A 22,220-nucleotide genomic window follows, 5' to 3' on the forward strand; every position below is an offset into this window, starting at 1 on the left:
TCAAAATAGCCTAATTTTTGGTGTCTAGAAAGTGTTCCCTATTTTTGTTGACAAGTGTATAATATGATCGCAGTGCATTCAGAATTCCTTAATTACGAAAATCTGTAGTAATAATTTTAAAGTCTTAGCTGTATGCAAGGTGTCTCATAAAAAGTAGCCAAACGGTCATATGCTGATAAAGTAGATTAAACAGAGTCAAAAGGTCCTGTACCATTTTGCGATTTTCGCAGTAGTTCATTATTAATTTATAAAAATAACTGAATTCCAGCCTACTAAATATAAGCAAGAGATGGGACCACTCAGTTATCATCGTTGCTAACAATATAAGTGCACGAGATGTTTAGAGGTGTGCGCTTTACGAGTTACTCCTGCTTAATCACAGCTACTTATAAATAACTTCCGCACATTTAGCAACCTCAATCACTAGGCCGCGTTTCGTCATGCACTCGGTCTGATTTGATGATAGGCTGGACGAATTCGGCTATTTTATAAATTAATAACTCGTTAAGGTGATATTAAAGTCATCTGTATACACGAATATCTTTTTATCAATAAATCTTTTTATTGAATACACAAATTAAAAAATCCTTTTACAGAAATGCAATATAGATAATACGACAATAACAAACGCAGGCTACAATTTGAAATAAAAAAAAAATATATAAAAGTATAGTTTTGTTAGTCAACATTTGCGACGCATAGAAATTTGAAACTTTGTACGTATAAAATAAGCGTGGCGCTCGAAATTACAATAAAGAACAATACTATGCTTTCAGAATGAGCCTAGTAAACTTTAGTATAAGAGAAATGATGAATTTAAAATTTCATTTGTAAATTTGCATGCAAAATTGGCGTGAAGAGTAAAACAGAGCAGTTATTGTATAAGGTGGTAGTTGAAAGATCTTGCATAAGATGACACTGAAAACAAAAACAACAACAGATAATATACGTATTATTCATGATTGCGCTTGACAAAGAATGCTAGCCTGCTGGCCTGGCCTTCTCTTATCTCTTTACCTCGCACATGCTGATTGATTCTCTGTAGAAGAAAAATCTGTAACCAACATCGAGTGAGTTCAGTCGTCATTCTAGCATCGCCTTAACTATTGCGAACAACGCAAAATGGTACAGGGCTTTTCGATTCATTTTAGTTTACTTTATTATATCTGCATACAATCGTTTGGCTATTTCTCATGGGACACCTTGTGTATGTGTATGTGTGCGTGCGTGCGTGCGTGCGTGCGTGTGTGTGTGTGTGTGTGTGTGTGTGTGTGTGTGTGTGTACGCGCGTGCGTTGTATAGATAACGGACATTAATGTTAATATCGATTCAGTAACGTATACAATACGCAAAAATGTACAAACAAGACGGATCCGCATCTTAATGTATAATAAGAACTGTGTACAACACTACGTTCAATGCAAATCATTCAATTAAAATTAACATCACTTTTCGTTCAGCTTAATGTTTACTGCCATTCCAACGCGCACGTTGCTGGTTGATTCAACTATACTCGAACGAGCTCAATCCTATTTAAAGTGATACAAGAAAATTTGTCGAATAAACTTACCTCGAAATATTAGAAATGATAAGAGAAAACAATAAAATTCCGCAATTTTATTTTATAACGGAATTAAAAATTTAAATACATAAATACTAAAACGCGAAACGTGAACATACAAGTACACGGTATATCAAAATCAATTTATATATACCGTGAAAATTTTAAAATAATTTTAACGAACGAACAATATCACGGGATCGCACTTTAAGAGTCATTCACCTCAAGATTCTTAGGACTCAGACAAACAAGCCACTCTATCGCGGCATAAACATCCTTACTAGAAACTTTATTTTATCGCATGGTAAATTATAGTATCGCATTTTATTTAACTAATGAGCAACATGGACATTTAGAGTAAACTTTATCGCTATGAGCAGTGTTGCATGATGTGGGCGCTAACATTCGTACAACTGGACGGGCTACAGAGTAAAATAGTATTTTACTTAATTCAGGTCAAATTAAGTTGACCTCAAATTCTACGAATAATAAACGTACAAGTCTTTTAAATCGGTTTACTTTATTAATAAATAAAACTTGTGATGTTAGTGATAATCATTAATAGATTTATTAATATAATATCTATTAATCATTAATATTTATCAGTCATCAATATTTATTATCAGTAATTAATATCTATTATTAATTAATTAATATACCAACATAATTTAATCTTATTAATAATTTATATTAATAATAAAATCTGCAACAAACATAAATTCATATTAATCACATAACTTATTAAAAAAGTTGACAATTTCACGAATGTTAGCGCGCGATATTATTATATGCAAATAAGATTAATTGTTAGCTAATTAGACACTATCATACTGACAAAGTTACGACAAAGTTACAAGTATCAAATCGCTGTATAGTATGGATGAGTTGTACTATGGCAGAGATAAAGCTTGTTTTTCAGCAAAGCTCCGAAGCATGTTTCCTTCCATCGATTTTTCGTTGGTGTAACAATGAATGAAGATAAATTCGAGCTTCATTACAACAAAAATGTGTATTTATGCTAAATATTTCAGTGACAATATCCTATATCAACTAAAATGTATATTGCGACTATATCTACGGTATTATATATATATATATATATATATATATATATATATATATATATATATATATATACACACATATATAATTAGGGTCAGCCAAATAAAAACGAGACAGACTGTATAACACGAACGTTGATAACTCTTTTCTGTGTGTTTATGGACGTGACCTCTATATATTGGGAATTAGAAGCCGGCGCGAATATTCCCCGTCGTCATTTATTTGTTAGACGTGCTCGAAGTGAGATCAGCGCGTCATGTGTACGTCCGACATCACTATGGAGGTCAAGAAAAAAGAACAGCGGGATGTAGAACGGTTTTTGACTACGGAAGGAGTGTCAAGAAGTGCAATTCATGCCCAAATGTCTGCTGTGTATGGCAAACACACACAGTATGTCACGTGCGCGTGTGTTTGCGTGAAATAAACGAATTCGAGAAAACCTCCTAGTGATGTCGGACGCACACATGACGCGCTGACCTCACTTCGAACACGTCTAACAAACAAATGACACAGCGGTGAACATTTGCGCCATTCTTCCCCCAATTCCCAATGGAGGTCACGTCCATAAACACACAGAAAAGGGTTACCAATGTCTACGTCATGCTGGTTATACAGTCTGTCTCGTTTTCATTTGACTGATTTTTTTTTATATACACACACGCAAACACGCACACACACAAACGCGCGCGCGCGCGCGCACACGCACAATAAATTAATAAAGAGCGACTAATATTAATAAAATTTCAATGCATCGTAGTAGGCATCAAGCTACAATTTTTTGTACATCTCTGCCGTCTCTATAACTTACAAGTATGTAAGATGCGCGCTTGCGCGACGAAGTAGTGTTTGATTTTGCTGTGTCAGTATCTATATTGCGTGTATGTGCTTTTGATTGCTATAAAAATATATAAAAAATAATATATAAAAGATATTGATTAAATAGCGGTAAGATCCTGTAAACGCAAATGTGTAAGCACCGATTGCATTTTTCAACTTTTCATGATATATTACATACAGAAAAAATATTCTACTAAAAAAAAGCGATTACTCAAATTTAGTTTTCTTCTGTTAGTTTTCTTCTTTTTTAAGTCAATTACAGTTGTATTTTCAAAGGTTATTTTCGTAAAAATAATCTTTAAATACATCTATTATTTACTTGAAAAGTAATATTTACTTAAAATAAACTTCTGTGTACAGAAAAATGTATATTGGAATGAAGTAAACATTACTTATTTCATATATTCGCAAAGATCATAAGTGTCAAATTTAAGCAAAATATATTTCGAATCCTGGTAATTTATTACATAATCAAGAGTATTAAGTTAAAACAAAAATTCAATTTGCTTATTATTCTGACTTTTCTTTAATAAAATTTTATATTTCTTGAAATAATATAATTTTTTTTTAGGACATAATACATTTTTTTAAAAGCTATGATGGATATATTTTAAGATAATTATAAAGAAAATATACTTTGTTAAAGATATTTGTTACAAGAAAAATTAAATTGAATAAACATTTTTATACCCAGCTAAAAATGATAATGGAATCGAAATTGATTCAATGTTGATGCGATAATTTCGACATTGAATTGACATCGATTCGATATCAGTTAGATGATTTCGACGTTGATTTCATTATTATTTCTGGCTGAATAGGAATAGAAGTTGATATCTTTCTGTGTGTACACACGGAAAAAAATTAAGAAACAAAATAGTTGGTTCTCTCTCTCTCTCTTTCAATGACTTATTAGTTATTAAATACTTAAATAATTTTTCCTTTTTCTTTTACATACATGTAATTGAATATGTATTAGATACATGAAATATATTTCATTAAATAAAGAAATATATTTCATGCAATTAAGGATGCATTACACAAATTTTCATTAAGGGAATCCTGAAGTCTGTACTATTTTACTAATTAAACGCAAATAATAACAAGTTTTCGTATGTACTTTACAGATTTGGAAATCCTATTGCAGAAGTAAAGTATATGCATTAATATATGCATAAATTTTTATTAAGGGAATACTGAATGACTTCAGCACTCCCTTAATAAAAAAAAATGATAGATCATGCTATTAAAAATTTGCATTTAAAAATACAAAAAATTTGAAAGTGAATTTTGTAACTAGCTCAAACATTATTTCAATAAATAGTAAAAATGTGATTAATTAAAAATAATTAGAAAAATACGATTTTTTAAATGTGGACTTCTTGTTTTTAAAAAATTTAATTATTTTAAAATATAATATTTTTATATAAATACTTTGAATATTAAAAATTATTTATATAAAGTTTCAGTTACAAAGATTAGTTGTCTTGTAAATAAACATTATTTATTTACAAAACACAAAACTAATAAATTCAGAAATTATAAACTTAGAATCACAATAAAAATTTACATAAATCATTTTAAAGATTTAGTACTTATACAAAAAATTGAGATTTTCGTCATTATGTTTTAAAATAATTTAATTTTTTTAACAAATAAAATAAATTAATTATAAAAATATGATATTCATATAACTCTCATGTACACGAGGATTGTACACAAAATAATATAAATACTTAGAGAGAATAATTTTACTTTTTTATTTAATGATCTTTAAAAGATTATATCCTTGTTTACAATATAATGCTTGAATACTCACCAATAGTACTATTCTTTTAAAGTAGTTTTATCGCGCAAGTCCCAGCCAGAAGTTATTCCCTTCATGTATGTATGTAATAAATTAAACAAAATAATAAAATCATAACGAAAACAAGCATAGCACTAAACAATTTTATTACAAAGTATACTTAAGTAATTTATTACCATAAAAAAATAAGGAAAATATTCTAAGCATATCGAAAATACGAGAAAAAAGAACATACGTTGCTCGTAGTCACGAACATTTCTCGTTGACTGTACGTCTAATGATAAATGTAACGTCACACTGCTATCGAGTTGATAGTAGGTAATCTTGGTAGATTGTGAATAGTACACTTAAATATTATAAACTTTTTTAAAATATCATTTTTTAAGATTATTATGTTTAAAAAATAAAAGTTTAAACAAATTTTGAGGAAGTTATTTGACGACAAAATTATCTCAATAGAACATTTTTCAATTGTTAATATAAATGATATTGGAAGTTGGAAGAAAGGTTTTCCTCACTATTTTTTAAAATTACTCTCTTGTTCAAAGATTCATTTTTGCTATCCATATTTGGAAGGACAAAATAAAAAGCATTTTCTTCTTTAATATTTCATAAACATCTTCCAATATCTTTTAATAGATATTTTGCTAGAAGAACGTATAAAATGGATAGAAATGAATTTATCATTAGATAGTCACAGGAATTTATTTTGACATTTTCAAATATGCGCTTCAAATTTTTCAAATCCGTTTGAAAATAATATAAATAATAGAAACACGAATCCATCCGAATTCAAAATGATGAATAGTTTATTTCGTATATTTTGCACAATTATTTAAGAGGAGGAGGTCATGTAATCGGCCTAAAATGTTGATTTTCATAAATTTTTTTGCGGCACAAGACTTTTAATGAACTGTCTATAACTTTTCTTACATATTTCTTATAATTCGTAGATGTAGAAAAAGTTATTTTAAACCAAATTAGTTCAAATATGGCGACGTAATGACACTCGTTCTCTAAGTCCTAGTTTTCGAGGGGGTTAAAACGGCATATAATATAACTCAAAAATTATTCGATCAATATAGCTGAGACGTTTATTTTTCACTAAATTCTCCACCGGGTGAGCCTATGAAACTTGTAAGAATAACTATCCAAACTATTTTTTTCATATAATAAAAATGAAAATTTTATGCAAAAATTCGACATTTTTTTTCAAAACTGCGTAGAATTTTTATTTTAGTACTTTTTACTATCAAATTTAGGTTCTTCTGATGTGTAATTTTATCAAAAAGATAAATTTATTCGATTTTTTAATTCAGGGTGAGATAAAAAAAATACTGCATTATACGCCATTTGACCTCCTCAAAAACTAGGACTTGAAGAGCGAGCGTCATTATGCCGCTATATTTCAACTAATTCAGTTAAAAAAATTTTTTTTACATCTACAAATTTATAAGAAATATATGAGAAAAGTTATGGAGAGTTCATAAAAATCTTGTGCCACAAAAAAATGTATGAAAATCAGCTTTTTTTCGGCCAATTATATGACCTTGCCCCCTCCCTAAGGAAATTCTTCTAAAGTCATCATACTAACAAAACAAAATTTTTTCTAACATATTATTTTTCTAATTGCCTTTACAAATTTAAAAGTCTTTACAATAGATGTATAGGCATTAATATAGTGCAATCTAATCAATTTTATGCGGAAAATTAAAAAATAAAGAAACTTAGATCTTTTATCTACTCTTAATCCAATATGGTGTTTAAAGCTGTCAACATGTGCCAATATTTGCGTTGTATAAAAAGTCTGTAGTATATTAGTACAAAATTAAATAGTTTTGAATACAAATTACACGAAAACACGATGTTGAATTCTTAGAATAAAATATCCAACATAAAAGATTAGAATGCTTAAAAAGTTGTGCATCTAGATGCAATATTGATATAATAATATGTATTGACATATTGATGTTTCATAATTGTACATATATTGTAAATCATATGTGTGTAAGTTCTTAATAAAACTCGTGACTTTGGATTGATATCACCAACGCCGTTAACTTCATCGGCCGATTAACTTTATTACCAGAGTTGCAAGATTTCAAATCTTAATTCTTTTTCTTGGTAGAAAGAAAAAATGTAGTGTGGATAATAATAAAAAATTATATTTTAAAATATAAATATAATATACTTCAAGTAATTTTTTATTGTTCACACTACACTTTTTCTTTACCATGAGTGTATATGTATATATGTATGTTTGTGTGTGTGTGTGTGTGTGTGTGTGTAAATTAAGAATTAAAATTTGAAGTCTTGCTATTGACAATTTTAATGACAAAATTAATCAACTGATTAAGTTAACAATATCAATGGAAGCCTTTTAACATCCTTTTAAACATTTTATGACCTTTTAAACAAGGATAAAACCTTTACTGAAGACAAATGACAGGCTAATCTTTTATTAATAAAATAAATATCTATTTCCCAGGTGTTCATATTTTTTCTACTTCGTGTATATAAATTATTGAAAATATAAAACTTTTCAAGTTTAACTTACTTTGCAGAAACTGTACGAGTGTGATACATTCTTAACCCTTTGCACTCGAGCGGCGCCGCTGCGGCGCCCGGCTGGTTTGATGTTTCCACTCGAGCATTGTTGTATTCAATGAAAAAATAAATAAATTGATGAAATTTTATTATTTGTATACGTTTGTCTGAGTATAAAATGATTTTAAAGTACCTGTAAAATGCTTTCCTAATATAGCAACTCGAGATTTCTGAAATCGTTTCGAATTGCTGGTTCGCCCGAGCGAGAAAGGCCTCGAGTGCAAAGGACAAGGTTGGGAACATTACCTTAAAAATATAACGCGTTATCGTTATCATTACTTAGAAAGTAACGATGCGTTACTTTTTCGTTATTTTTTGGTGATGACAAAGTAGTATCCATTGTCATAAAAAAATTTATTTAATGCGTGATAAAAGGGACATCTTTTTTTTTTACAAAATCCGCACATGGGGACATGAATACCTTCCCATGTCTTTATCTTTTCTTTCTTATGTCGTCTCCGATACACATGCAATTTCAGATGTTAAAACATTTATGGCCGGTATTCATAGTCGATTCTTATTTCAAGATCATCTTAAGTAATGTCTTAAGATGCTGATGTCTCTCTGATGGCATCTTAAGATGATACTTAAGGGGGCAACCTAGTGTAAACAACCATTTTTTCTCGATTTTTTAAACAAAATATGGCAAAATTTATTGAATGTAGATAACGTATATGATAATATTCACTATTTAAACTAATTCAAAAAATTTTGTTGGTATTGAAAAATTTCAAAATGGCGGCACAGCAGCTGCTTGAAGTTGACTCCTTGAATTTGCGCCAGTCTACGCCGAGGTCACAAAATTAATGTGAAACAAAAATTTCAAGAAAATTTCGTTAGTTTATAAAAACGCACAACATATACCTAAATAATTAAAAAAATTCATAAAATTGCAAAAACGGCGATATAAATAAAAAAACAGCATTTTAAACAATTGTTAATAATTATTGTTTAAAATATTAATGATCGGGTAAGTATATGCTGGGACCAAATAGTTGAAGAATATAAAATTTGAAGATGATCGGTCAAATAGTTTTTGAGTTACATAGGTCGGCGCGCAAATTTGCCTTTTGAGAAAAAGACGTTTAAAGTTGTATACCTACGCGCTCCGGCTGCTGAAGCCGATTCACCTTTCTTTGAAATTAACACACAAAAAATCTCTTGTAACTTTCTAATGTTTTTTTACATATTTTTGAGATAATTTCCTAACAATTTTAGCAAAAAAATATAAAACGTGAAAAAAATCGATTTTACACTAGGTCTCCCCCTTAAAACGATCTTAAATATAAGAATCGACTATGAATATCAGCCATAGACAATTGCTACGTCCAATTATTCCAATTCGACTATTCGAGCTAGGTCGATGAGTGAGGCGAATGTCAACCATTCCCCCCATGCTGCGCGCGGACTGCAAACAGTGCCCATACTGGTATCGCTGGCGCGCTGTATGAAAAAATAAGTTGGTACTTGTTTAAACTGGCCACTACTAATCATGAACCGAATTTTGTAAAGCGCATGTTGGTCACTGAATGTAAAACGAGCATAAAATGACGCATCATACGTTTTATCAAACATAGATACTGCCAGCTAAAATAACGATATAGTAACGGCTGAATTCGTTACCATTATTGTAAAAATGTAATGACGTTACCGTTATCGTTACAGACATAAAAAAGTAACGCTCGTTACCGTAAAAAAGTAACGAAAACGATAACGGCGTTACAAGTAACGTGTTACTTCCCAACCCTAGCAAAGGGTTAACATAATATCAATAAGTCAATAAAAATATAACGAATAATTTACGTGAGAAACGTTTAATTTCTTAGCTTTTATCATGAATTTATCACTTGTAATTTCGCGCACAACGAAATCGTTGTATATATTATATAAACCATCAGAATAAGATAGCGTTATAAATTCTCTTTACTTTTTTCCTCTCTTCAAAAATAAATACTATCATATAAAACTATTTCGCATGCATAAGATATTGTATGCGAATCATTAAATACTATAAATGCTTTCCATTTAATAACACAAGTTGACACAAGCATTCTTCTATCTTTGTTACCTATTGAACAACCAAAAAAAGTAGCACAATGCTTATGTCGATTTGTGTGGAAAACACCTTATGTTAATTGTGTTTGTGTGTGTGTGTGTATGCGTGCGCGCGCGCGTGCTAATATTATTTAAATATACAAATGAGATCGTGTAAATACTGTAGCCCAAAGCAATCAAAAATCACTCCAATTATCTTACCGCTAGAGCAACTTCAGTATGCGGTTTTGTGATTTTGCGTCCGTAATTGAGTTTTGCGTTTCGACAATTAAAATAATGTATTTCTCTCATCTGTATAAATTTGTTTGAGGTTTTGCAGTATGTCTTGTATATAACAAATGTTATATTTTATGGAAATAGATTAAACCTTCTTCTCGGAAATATATAAGTATCTTAATTGCTTTCAGGTATTTAGGTTTGACGGAAGCCTATAAGTTTGAATATAGAAGTTCTATAAAGATATATACAGTCGAGCCTCCGTAAAAATAATTTGTCGAAACCGATCAACCTCCGTAAAAATAACTTTTCCCCTTATCCGTACTTTTTGATAAACAACGCTTACGCAAACGAAATTCTAATAGCACCATAATTTTAATTACTATCTTCGCGTGCATTGCACATGTGCATGCTGGATGATAGCGTGGTGGGATGTCAGCAAAAGAGGAAAAATTACTATATGAGAAGTCACGAGGTAACTTTTACGGAGATGTATCGAAAATGAAGGTTATTATTACGATTCGACTGTAAATTCAAAATCTGTGATTTTTTCTCTGTTTTCCTTATTCTTTCCCTTCTTTTCCTTTTGATTGAGTCTCTTTTCTCTCATAAGATTGTCAGCATCTATTCAATAAAATTTTTCGAACCATGCGAGAGATAACTTTCTTCTTATTTCACGTTTGATTAACGTACAGGTAATTCAAAAGTCTTCCGGCTACTTTAAATTTATTCTACAATACGTTGTCGTATATTGCTGTCAGATGTTGAGCGCTTGTGCATTAGATTGGGTGTATCCAGAAGGACGACCGCTCACTGAGCCACTCAAAGAGCGCTAAGTGAGAGGAGTGAGCGAAAACTACGCTCACGAAAATGACGACCGCTCACTGTAAACAGCTTAGGAAGCGTCCAGTAGACAGATTTAGGGTTTTCGCTGAGCGTTCAGTAAGCGCTCAGTGAGCAGTTGCGCTTCTGGATGCACCCATTGTCATTTCAGCCTGATATTGGTATAAAGAATAATCCAACATATACGTCAAACATTCGACAGCGTCATACAACGTATTTTAAAACAAATCTTAAAGGAGACCAATGCTCTGTCATGAATCTATTCGAAAATTAATTAATTCTTATCTCTTCCCAGCCTTGTATTGTTTTCGTGCGTATTTGAATGGACACTTTCAACAGAGGTCTTGTACTTTTTAGATATTTTTTTAATCTCCTGGTGAGTTTCTACATTTTCTTTGACAGTATTCTTCTGTTCGGCGACGGGTGCCTTATGTACCGTTGACATCACGACAGATCTCTCACCAGTTTGACAATATCTTTGATCTATGTTCTTCTGTAAGCTTGAATTGGTTGATTGCTGCGCGCTCACTTGCGAGCCATCGAGCTGACTGACAGTCTCTTCTTTCTCGTTGCATTGCAATACTTTGCTGTCACTGGTAGCTTGGCATTCGTCTTGGTTCTGAGCTTGCTCTGCGTCTTCGGACTGATTGCTACTACTACACATCGATTGTTGCTTGTCACTCTTCTCGATTTCTTTCGATGACGAGTAGTCGTCGCTCTTGGTGCCCGTCGGCGAATCCTTCTCCTCGGCTATTCGCGGCAATTGCGTACTACCGCAGGAATTCGACATACTCACGTTTCCTAAACTGATAGATATATTATGAGTCAATTTAGAATAGTCTGCTTTTTCACTTGGCACTTTTTTCTCACTCTTCACGCCCTCGTTGGTCTCCTTGAAACTGTCATTTGACTCATCTGAACAGGTGTCACTGCTATTGTGGGATGACTGAGCGATAGTCACGCGAGGTGTCACCTTGATCACGGTGTTCGCCAGCGGTGATATTGATGTCTTGTTCTCCGCCGAACGCGGGTGAAGCCGATCGGGACTGAGTGCTCGTCGAAGTAGTGGCGAACCCGGCTCCGCCGATTTTGGACGACCATAACCTTTCTTTTGGCTATTCGGCGTAGCCCCTAAACACACTCCTAGTATCACAAAAAAATCATTACAACATTATAAATACCAATATTATAAATACGATAAAAATCGCTGATATACCGCTTAAAATTTTCAGTATACTTGGATTTTCTCGCATCTCATAAAAAATTAAATGTCTTGATACAAACACTGTAGAAAAGTTTTCCAAAATGTATTTTAAAGAGAAAAGCTAATTTTGAAAGTGTCTTTTAGATTCATCTCTGCGATATTTTGTAAATTACATTTTCTAAATTACATAAAATTTTAAACATTTAAATATCTAGGCTTCACGTTCAATAGGAAAGAAAACTATAAAGATCATACTAAGGAACTGAGTAAAAAAGGAAGGACAGCAACCAAAAAGGTTTGGGGTTTACAGGACAGGATGTGTAGAAATGACTTTAGAAGAAGGTGGCTACTTTTTAAGTATCTAGTACAGAGTGTAATGGCATACGGAGTAGAAATCTGGTGGTAGGTGGAAAGAGAAGAGCTAGAAAAGATAATGTTAAATTATGTAAGATGACTGTTTGGGATTGAATTTTGTACGCTGAGATTATTATAACTAAGGAACTGGGAATGGAAAAGTTGAGAATAGATTGGGAAATAAGAGCAAAGAAATATGAGGAAAGGATTTAATCAAGAGTAATATAGTAAAATATTGCTAGACTGAGAAGAAGAAACATGAATAGGGGATTTATATGGAAAGGAGGCCAAAATATTACAACAGAAATGGGTGGAGTCTGAAAGCAATAGAAGTTTGGGATGAGACAGAAAAAAGTTTGGAGGCAGATCTAATTAATAGAGAGAAAGATATTCTCAGAAGCAGGAGGAGGAGAGTAGAATTATAGAGTCAAGATATAATGATAAATATAAAGAAATAGGAATAAAAAGTGGAGATTCGGGTCCCAGTTATCTTAGGAAAAAGACTTTAGAAGAGTTAAGGCATTTCATTGCAAACCAAGTCCCTTCTTGGCATTGTAAAAAATGAAACAAATAAATTCTATTCTATTCATAAAATTTTAAACTAGGTATTTTTCCAATATTTTTTTTATTTTGAAGCACTGCATGTGTGACAAATCATCATACACACATCGATCAAAAATTAACAAAAAATTTTTAAGTACACTTTCTAAACTTTAAAATACTTTTTTAAAAAAAATTAATGCAATTATTTCTTACAATGATATTGGACTTCTTATGTAAAAACTCATTTCTTATAAAACATTTTTTAACTTTAAAATTAAAAAAGTTTAAACAAAAAAAAGGATAAAACTGTAAGTTATAAATAAAAAAGTTAGTTGTAAAAATTATTATCAAAATTAATTACACTTAACTTTTTGTGAAATGCACGAAAATCTCGTGCGTACTGAAACTTATGAGCGGTAGTGTACATGTGTTATAAACAGTTTCTCAATTCTCTCATAATACATTTGCAAAACATTTATGCATGACAATTTTATTTTTTATTTAAGACGAGCAGTTGCAAAATTGGGAGAAATTACTTATATTTGTCTTCTTTTTTTCTCATTATTGCTGAATATATTTGACTCTTTATTCTTTTTTTCATTATTGCTCAATATACTTAACTCTTTATTCTTTTTCTCATAATTAACTACATTTCGATCAATGCTTTTTTCTAAATTCCTTTGAATTTTAATAACGCTTGAAAAAAAATTGATCTTTTTAATTCTGTCCATAACTTTGTCATATTTTTATTCATCAAATTTGTTTATAACTTTGTTGTTATATCTTTTATTCTGCCAAAAAGAAAAAAGTGCACATACACGTAATTACTGCGATAGTCAAAATAAATTATATAATTGAAAAATTTTGTACCAAAATCAAACAAATTCATTTTTTATTAAAAAATCTGGATTATGTGACAAATAACTCTCTTATCAGTAACATTGTAAATAATCTTGTTCCAGCGAGAATTGTACAGAAAATGAGAAATTTAAATAAGTAAAAATAAAATTTCCGCAAAAAACCAAAAAAATTTTTTTTTCTTAAATGAGTTCTTTCTGAAATTTAAACCTAAAACCTTGTTATATCTATTATCAATTATATAACCAGAAAAAAATTAACATAAATAAAAAGAAATAAAAAAAATGTGAGCAATACATAAAATTTTGTAAATATGTCTATTATTATGTTCAGAGAGAAATTATCATAATTTTACAATAAACAATTTAAAGATATAAAGTTTTTGGTTTTTATAAATTTAATTTTCGAAACTTGTTTAATTTTTGTAGAAAATTTTTCAATTGCATCGCGTTTTCTTTTTTTTTTATACCTGGACTATACGATTGTGTAGTGTTGGAACTACCAGGCTGATGGCCCGTAGGAAACGCTAAAGGACTCGGGCTCCTCGTCGGACTGGCGGGGATCGGCGATGGACTCGGCGTCCTAGCCAATGGTGACAATGGTATGTGTCCCACGGACTTCCTGCGATTTGGTGAGTGAATGTTCTTCGCGGCCGTATGCAGCTTGTGCTTGAGACCGTGGAGAGTGCTCGGCCGCTGATAATGCGATTGGTTCGAGATTCCCGACAGATTGCCGGCAGATGTATTCGAACCTGGAGACGACGAACTTGGACTTGAGCATGGGCTCGAGTTCCCAGTAGAATGATACGAGTCCGTGCTAACGCGATTCGTCGGCGGGGATGGGCTGCAGACGGATTTCGAACATGCTGTAAAATACGGCGATGGCGTCTCCTGTGAGCGAGTAAACGACTGAAACGATCGACTGGGCGTGACCATCGAGGGCGAGCAAATTCCCGCAGCCATCTGCAAGATTTATAACACAATTCGTTAAAAATACGAAAATACGAGTCTCTCTTCATGGAAGACGTCTGGAAAAACGTTTTATTAAACAAGTTAATGCAATAATTCAAATAACTTAATTAATATTGTTAACAACCGTGAGTGTTGCATAAAATTTTTAAACGCAGCAATTATTTTCATAATATGGAATAGCGTTCAAAAGCTGTGTAATAATCGCAATAAGAAATGCAAATGTTGTCAACAAAATGATACAGCAAACAGAAATCAAATATCCATGGAAATCGACAGGAAAAATGAGCAAGTGTTTATAAGAAATCATACCATAAGTGGAGGTTTGCTGTCGCTGGACAAAATGGGTGCTGACAATGGACAACTGATAGTTAACGGCTGCAAAAGAAAATGCACTTAACGTAATCAGTGTGTAATCGCGTATATATGCTGGTGCGTTAAAATTTCTTTTTCTTGCAATAGCGTATAAAGCACTACATGATTCTTCTGTATGTATTTTACTGTGCAAAACTAACATCAATATTAAATATATTGCACAATAGAACGTTTGTGATTAAAGCTTGTGATACTGAAAAAGAATCTGACTTCCAAATAAGTTCTAATTTAGGCTAATTGTGGCCCCTTTCAAATTTCGTTCAAACTCATGAAAAACTATACCTTGAGATAAATTATATTCAATTTAAGTGATTCCAATTCAAATAGAGATATTTAGTGCAGTGGTGTTGCCATTTTACTTCAAAAATCAATATTTTAAATATCTGATGTATTGAAAAGTCTTCCAAAGAATCGTAGCAGTCGTATTGAAAAATGATCTGAATCATTTTAGAATATTTGATTTTCTGTATAAACTATCAGCCGTGCGTGCGGGCGCATATAAATTTAAAGATCAGATTCGTTTTTAGCATCTAAAAATTTATGTGAAACAACTAATTCCATTCTAAAAAAAAAAAAATTTATAAATCTTTCTGGTGAAATAATTTTCGTACCTCAATATTTAAAACAATTTTTCATATTCTAAATTTATGAAAATTTCCAACAGAATACCTGAAGCTTCTTCGGAAAAGTATTTTTCAGCAATTATAAAATAAGAAATCTTAGAATATTTCAAACTTCACGTACACAAAAAATTCTATAAAAAATGTACTCTTTCTCAGCATTTCTAAAAAGTATTTCCTAATTCGTATTTAAAAACTCTGAGCAATTCTTTAAAGTTATAAAAATTGTACTAAAATTCTGAAAAATAATTTAAAATTTACATAAAAATTCTGAAAAATTATATGAAAGATTCTAAAAAAAATGTTCACCATTGCTATGTAATCTAATACAGAGTAGAGAATCGAAGTATGTAGATGTCATAAAACGATAGCGATAATTCGTGTTGGACAGTATGTAATGTTTGAGTGAAGTTTGACAGTGTACCTGCTGCATCTCTACACTCGCTCGTTTGGAACTTATTCTCTTGAAAAGAGATGTTTTCCGCTTTTTGTCCGAGTGATCCCGTTTCTGCTTTCGTTGTTTGTGCAGCGTCCGGCGCGCCAATTTGCTCTGAGCGAGGTTGCGCTTCCTGCCGCCAGTCTTGATGCTAGTGTTTTCTAGAGGCGTGCTACGTAATGTCACGTGGTCACCGCCACTCAACATTAGCTGCAGGACTTGAGTGTGATACAGACCTTGTACCGCCTCACCATTTATATGCGTTATCAGATCACCAGGTCTCAAACCAGCTTCAAATGCTGGGCTGGACTGTTCGACTTCCTGTAAAAAATAATTTATATAAAATATAAATAAAATTAGATGTGCTAGATATTAGAAGCAAAACTATTCTTCAATAAGGAAAGATAAAGCCCACATGAAATATGTGAAAACATGTAAATTGAAATAAAATAAAAGCAAAAATGAAACATAAAATTAAAACATAAAATAACACATTGTGAATAAATAGCCAATAATGAGTAAATTATCGCTCATTTCGAGATAAAGGAAAAAGATGGGATTGTAGAAATGGAAATTCGGCCTTAGTCAAAGTAGAGGAAATATGGTTACTGTGGACATTATGGCTACCTCCATTATCTTCGTTATTAAATGACGAATTTTAACAATTGTTTATCAATTATCAAATTATTCAATTAATAACCCGGCGTTTTTTAATGACGTTAATATATCAATGCATAATAGATAACAATTGTTATAAGGCATTTTTACTTTTGAGCACTTCTAAACTTTTTCAAGATACATTTTAGCACTTGATAACACATTCTTCCTCATTGTTTTTAAACTTGAGCGAATTATAATATCACACAAATGTATGTATATTCGTGTGTTTTTTTATTTAACTTTTTATTTAGCTGTACATACTTAGAGTTATGCAGAATTAAACAATAACGAATTTTGTTAAGATGGTTTTTTAAACAAAATATTCTTATCAAAATATTTCTTCGATAAATCGATTGTTACTCTAAAGAGCGATGCTCAGAAACATTAGAGATATCATTTTATGTTTATTATTTAATGCTAAACAGGGATAAAATGATATTTCTGATATCTCTCAAGTTTTTGAACGCAGAAAAATTTTAAATCAGAAAAATTCTAAACAATAAAAAATTAAAAATATAATTTTGTAACAAAATACTGTTTTTTTTAAATTAAACTAATTTTTTTTTAATTATTATACTTGTAGACTAGCCATATTATCACCACTTTTTTTTCTTCCATCGATAAGTTGATCAACTCTTATATAACACGATTCCGATCTACATTGTATTGTCAGTTTTCTTTATTCTTTGAACTTATTTAATTTTAATTGTGATTCCAAACAATATTGACAATTCCAATGATTATTAAATTTCGATAATTGTCAATCCTGAAATAAAAAATCTTCCATTTTTTTGACAATTATTTAATTTTAATTGTTGCTGCTATATCTTCATTCTTATTTATAGCAAAACCATTTATAGCGAATCCTACATATTCGTCTTAGCAACTCACTAAATGAAATTTCCTCACTAAGGAAACTTTCTACCTTGAGAATCGTAGAGAACTAAGATATAATATATATGTAAGCGTAAGAATTATCGCTAAAGGTGACTAAAAGATAAAACCAAAAAGTTCATAATATACTACTGTAATTGCAAGACATTCTGGAATTTATTTTATTCTGGTGTATCAATTATCGCATCTGATTTGTATTTACAGCTTAATTTTTGAGCTTTATTTGTAAACTAAAAAAATATTGATACAATATGTTGAAGACAAAACAAACTAGAAGTGAAATTAATAATATCCTTAAGAAATTCCAAAAGCAATCCATATCTTTTCAGACAGCATAATGTCCAAAATCGGGACATAACGGCTTTAAGACATCTTATGTTCTAATTTTTTGAACATGATGTTGTCTAAAAAGATATGCATCTAATGAATTAATTTCTTTGTATCGAATTCAAATAAAGATAATTTTAAAATTAGTATGCAAAAATGCTGTAATTTATGAAATATGTTGTAAATTAATATTCTTTAAATAGCAAAAACATATTTATATTAGTTATTGATACATACCATTACGAGATGATGCATAGTATAGAAATCACTATCGCCGTAATAAACTCTGATGGTGTGCACTGTGAATCCAAAGCCGCATGGTCCTCGTCGGATGATAATGGGCGGTTTCAGACTAGTCACGAGAGGACTTAATTCGCGGCAAGGAGAAGTATCCCTCGAGGACGCGGTCGATGATCCACCAGGCGATTCGATAGGTTGAACATTAAGTGGCGAGTCGTCTGAGAGTACACATTTTAAAAATAAAAAAATAATTAAATTTTAAGCCGCTCCATTACAAAGCAAAAAAGGTTAACCAGTTAAGGTATAGTGAATAAAGCTTGCAACAAGTTATTTCCTATACATATTTCACTTTTGATTAGTCAATCAATTACTAAAGAAGGTGTAAATGCAAGTACAAGTGATTCTACTCAAAAGAATATTTTTCTTAATTGTAAACACAAAAAAATCATTAAATTAACATATATTGTTTCATGTATAAACAAGAATATATAATTTTATTTAAATCGTTTAATATTTGATCAAATTTCAGCAAAATATATTTTTATTTTATAATTATAATAATTATCTAAAAATCACCAAATAATTATTTTGACAATAATAGTATTAAAAAATCTAAAATTCTTTGATTTAAAAATATTATTATCTTATATTCAATATTTTTTTCCTTTCAACTTACGAAAATTATTATTAAACAAAAGATATTTTTTTATAAAATTATACAAAAGTTCTTCATGTAACCAAATTATGTATGATGTTTCATTCTATATAATTTCATTTCGATATTTAACATTAAAAAAATAAAAATATACTAAAAATAAGAATATTCTTTTTTCTGTGAACACTGAGTATCATATCAACAATCAAGCAAGTAGAAAATTTTTTAAAAATTTAATAACCTTAGTTTTAACTTATCTTTATATTAATAGGTATCAGTTATAAAAGATACAAAGAAGTAAAGAGGTACTTGGACAATAAATATTAAATTTACATCCGTAACCTAAACAACATATGGTAAAGTCAAAAGTTGAGCTATGAAACGTCTTAACAATTGTAGTCAATGATATATTAAAGTCCGCGTTGTACAAAAAGTTTTTTGGATAGTCATAACAAGGCAGATGTATAAAGTAACGACGAACTTGAGTGCTACAACAGTTCAGTTGATACACCACATCGCCATTATTTTATACATCTGCCTCATTATGACTATCTAAAAAACTTTTTGTATAATGACGTAGACCTTAATATATCATTGGCTACAATTGTACTGCAGCATTACAATTGCCAATTTTTGTTAATTGCGCTACACAAGACTGATGATCAACTAATAACTATACACTGAAGATGACCTAAACCATGAGATCGAAACGTTCGTAATGATAGATAATAGTAATTGTTAATTATATTGATTCTTACACACAAACATCTTGTGTTGGCTCTCACGGCATTGATTTGTACTTTGATTTACAAAATAAAAGGTTTAAAAGGCCAAGAAACGAGCAAATCTGAGCAATCTTTTTTTCTTTTTAACATAAGATGTTAAAAAAAAATTATATTATTTAAAAAAAAATTAATAACAATTAGAACATTTCAAATCTCATAGGGTCTTCTTCAGCTAAATAATGTTGAACCAATGTACAAACTATAACAAAATTAAACAAAGAAAGAGTTAGAAAAAATTACAATTTAACGTCACGCGTCTATCATAAATCAAGAAAAACAGAAATCGAGAAAAAACAAACACACAAGAGGCTACATCAAACTATTATAGACAAATGCAAGAATAAAAAGCTGTATAATAAAAACCATGAATGTCTTCTTGATTTGGAGATGCGTGGTCAATTATTAAAATAATACGAAACTCCTAATTTTAATTATTGACCACATTTCTTTTTATTAAAAAATTAGATACAAGGAAAAAACCAAAATAGTGTTTTATGGATTTTTTTACATCAATTTTTTTACACATTCGCGCCACGGAACAATAAATATCTACTATTTTAATAATTGCATCTCCAACATGCATCTCCAAATCAAGGAGATATTTACAGTTTTTATTATACAGATTCTTGTTCTTGCATCTGTTTGTAATAGTGTGATATAGCCTTTCATCTGTTTTTCTCGTTGATTTGACAGACACATGATATCAAATTATAATTTTTTAACGCTTCCTTTTTTTAATTTCATGTTACGTTTGTATATCGATTCAACATTATTTAAATGAAGAAGACCCTATGAGATTCAATTATATCATTACAAACAGTTTTAATGACACTTTTTGTTACCTTTATCTTAAAATTACTCAATTTTATAACTGCCTTTTTTCGTATTTTTTAATAAAAATAAACATCTTTCGGATAAAAATTGAGACTTTCAGTTTATTTTTTTAATTACAAAATTTATTAATTATTAAAGTTTTAATTTTAATAAAAAGTTAGAACAATAAAAAGACTGCTTAAAAATTTAAAGTAAAGTTAAATGCAATTCTAAAATGTGTTTAGAAAAGTATTTAAGATTAGATTGCCATTATTTGGGACGTTATCAATATTTGCGCCATTTATCCTATTATAATATTAAAATAATATTTTGTTAAAGTTTAAGATTATCAAATTCTTTAAAAAAGATTAAATTATATATAAGTAATATTATCATTTCTTCTCATATATATTATAAATACAAGAATTTAATATTTTGCTTGCATATGAAATAATGATTGTTAAGTAAATTATATTAATTTTAATATTGTTTGATGTTGTGTTTTCTGTATATTCTCGAAAAATACATACAGGTGAAATCATTAGTCGGGATCACTAACGACAGCCCACTGGTCGAAGCGGATTTGATAACGGATCGAGATTTCTGTCGGGTGGATGGTAACATAGACATGGCGCTGAAGGACTCGAAAGAGTCAGTGCTGGAATTCTGCTTATTCTCTTCTGTTGTGTCTTTATTTGCCGCTGCGAGATCCAATCTGTGAATAAAAAATTATAATATTACAATGACTGAGTATTTTCTCATTATCGTGTACATAAATAACTTATTATGATCATTAACCTATTGAGTTAATAGATTTCAAAATGTAAAAATGAATCTGAAATATACAGAATAATTCTGATTTGGACAATATAAGGATTTTTGGAGTCATATTAAATACGAATTTAAGAAGGCACGCCACCTCTGAGGTTTAAAAAAATCAAAAAATTCTTTTAGACTTACCATTTTAAAATTTTATATAATTCTTAATAAATTGTTGCATTTTAATTGTCGATCTTAAAAACTTCTAAAAAACCATTTATGGATAATTTTAACATTTATAAAAAAAAAACGATAATTCCATAAATGCAGACATTAGCACTCAAGAGGTTAAATAAATCATGAGATTAAATGAAGTATATTAAATGCAAATGGCTATATCGATTACTGTAAATTATATGTCAATATTATGAAATAAAAATTATAAAGTTAAATAAAACAGTAGCATATAAAATAAAATGTATAAATATATTAGATGTTAAAAATGCATATGAGACACAATAGAATTCAGAAATTATAATAAAAAGAAATTATTATTGTAAAGATGTGGAAGATCCATTTTGAGAGTGAACAAATGAACTTATTATTATTAAATGCAGTTATCTTTTAAATGAGTCGCAGATTTATTGAATGCGTGACAGCTGTGTGAATTGTTATAGGGTAACTCCGGTGCGCGCGCGCGCGCGTGTGTGTGTGTGTGTGTGTGTGTGTGTGTGTGTGTGT

At 30.2% G+C, this 22,220-nt stretch overlaps 1 protein-coding gene across 3 annotated transcripts in view; it reads right to left on the reverse strand.

Moving 5' to 3' along the window:
* Positions 1-7,710: 7,710 nt before the first annotated feature.
* LOC105200007 (microtubule-associated serine/threonine-protein kinase 3) overlaps positions 7,711-22,220 on the reverse strand; it is a 62,991-nt gene continuing 48,481 nt past the window's right edge. For 2 of the 3 annotated variants that reach the window (XM_039447352.1, XM_039447354.1), the window contains exons 17-22: positions 21,251-21,435; positions 18,465-18,685; positions 16,335-16,667; positions 15,228-15,293; positions 14,417-14,909; positions 7,711-12,131 (exon numbers count right to left, since the gene is read on the reverse strand). In XM_039447352.1, coding sequence (XP_039303286.1) covers positions 11,263-12,131; positions 14,417-14,909; positions 15,228-15,293; positions 16,335-16,667; positions 18,465-18,685; positions 21,251-21,435 — 2,167 coding nt within the window. In that variant the 3' untranslated portion in view covers positions 7,711-11,262. The remainder of the gene's footprint in view (positions 12,132-14,416; positions 14,910-15,227; positions 15,294-16,334; positions 16,668-18,464; positions 18,686-21,250; positions 21,436-22,220) is intronic. The other variant, XM_039447357.1, reaches the window with a different exon arrangement.

This window comes from Solenopsis invicta, chromosome 1 (assembly GCF_016802725.1).
Source record: "Solenopsis invicta isolate M01_SB chromosome 1, UNIL_Sinv_3.0, whole genome shotgun sequence".
In the NCBI taxonomy this organism is placed as follows: Eukaryota; Metazoa; Arthropoda; class Insecta; order Hymenoptera; family Formicidae; genus Solenopsis; species Solenopsis invicta.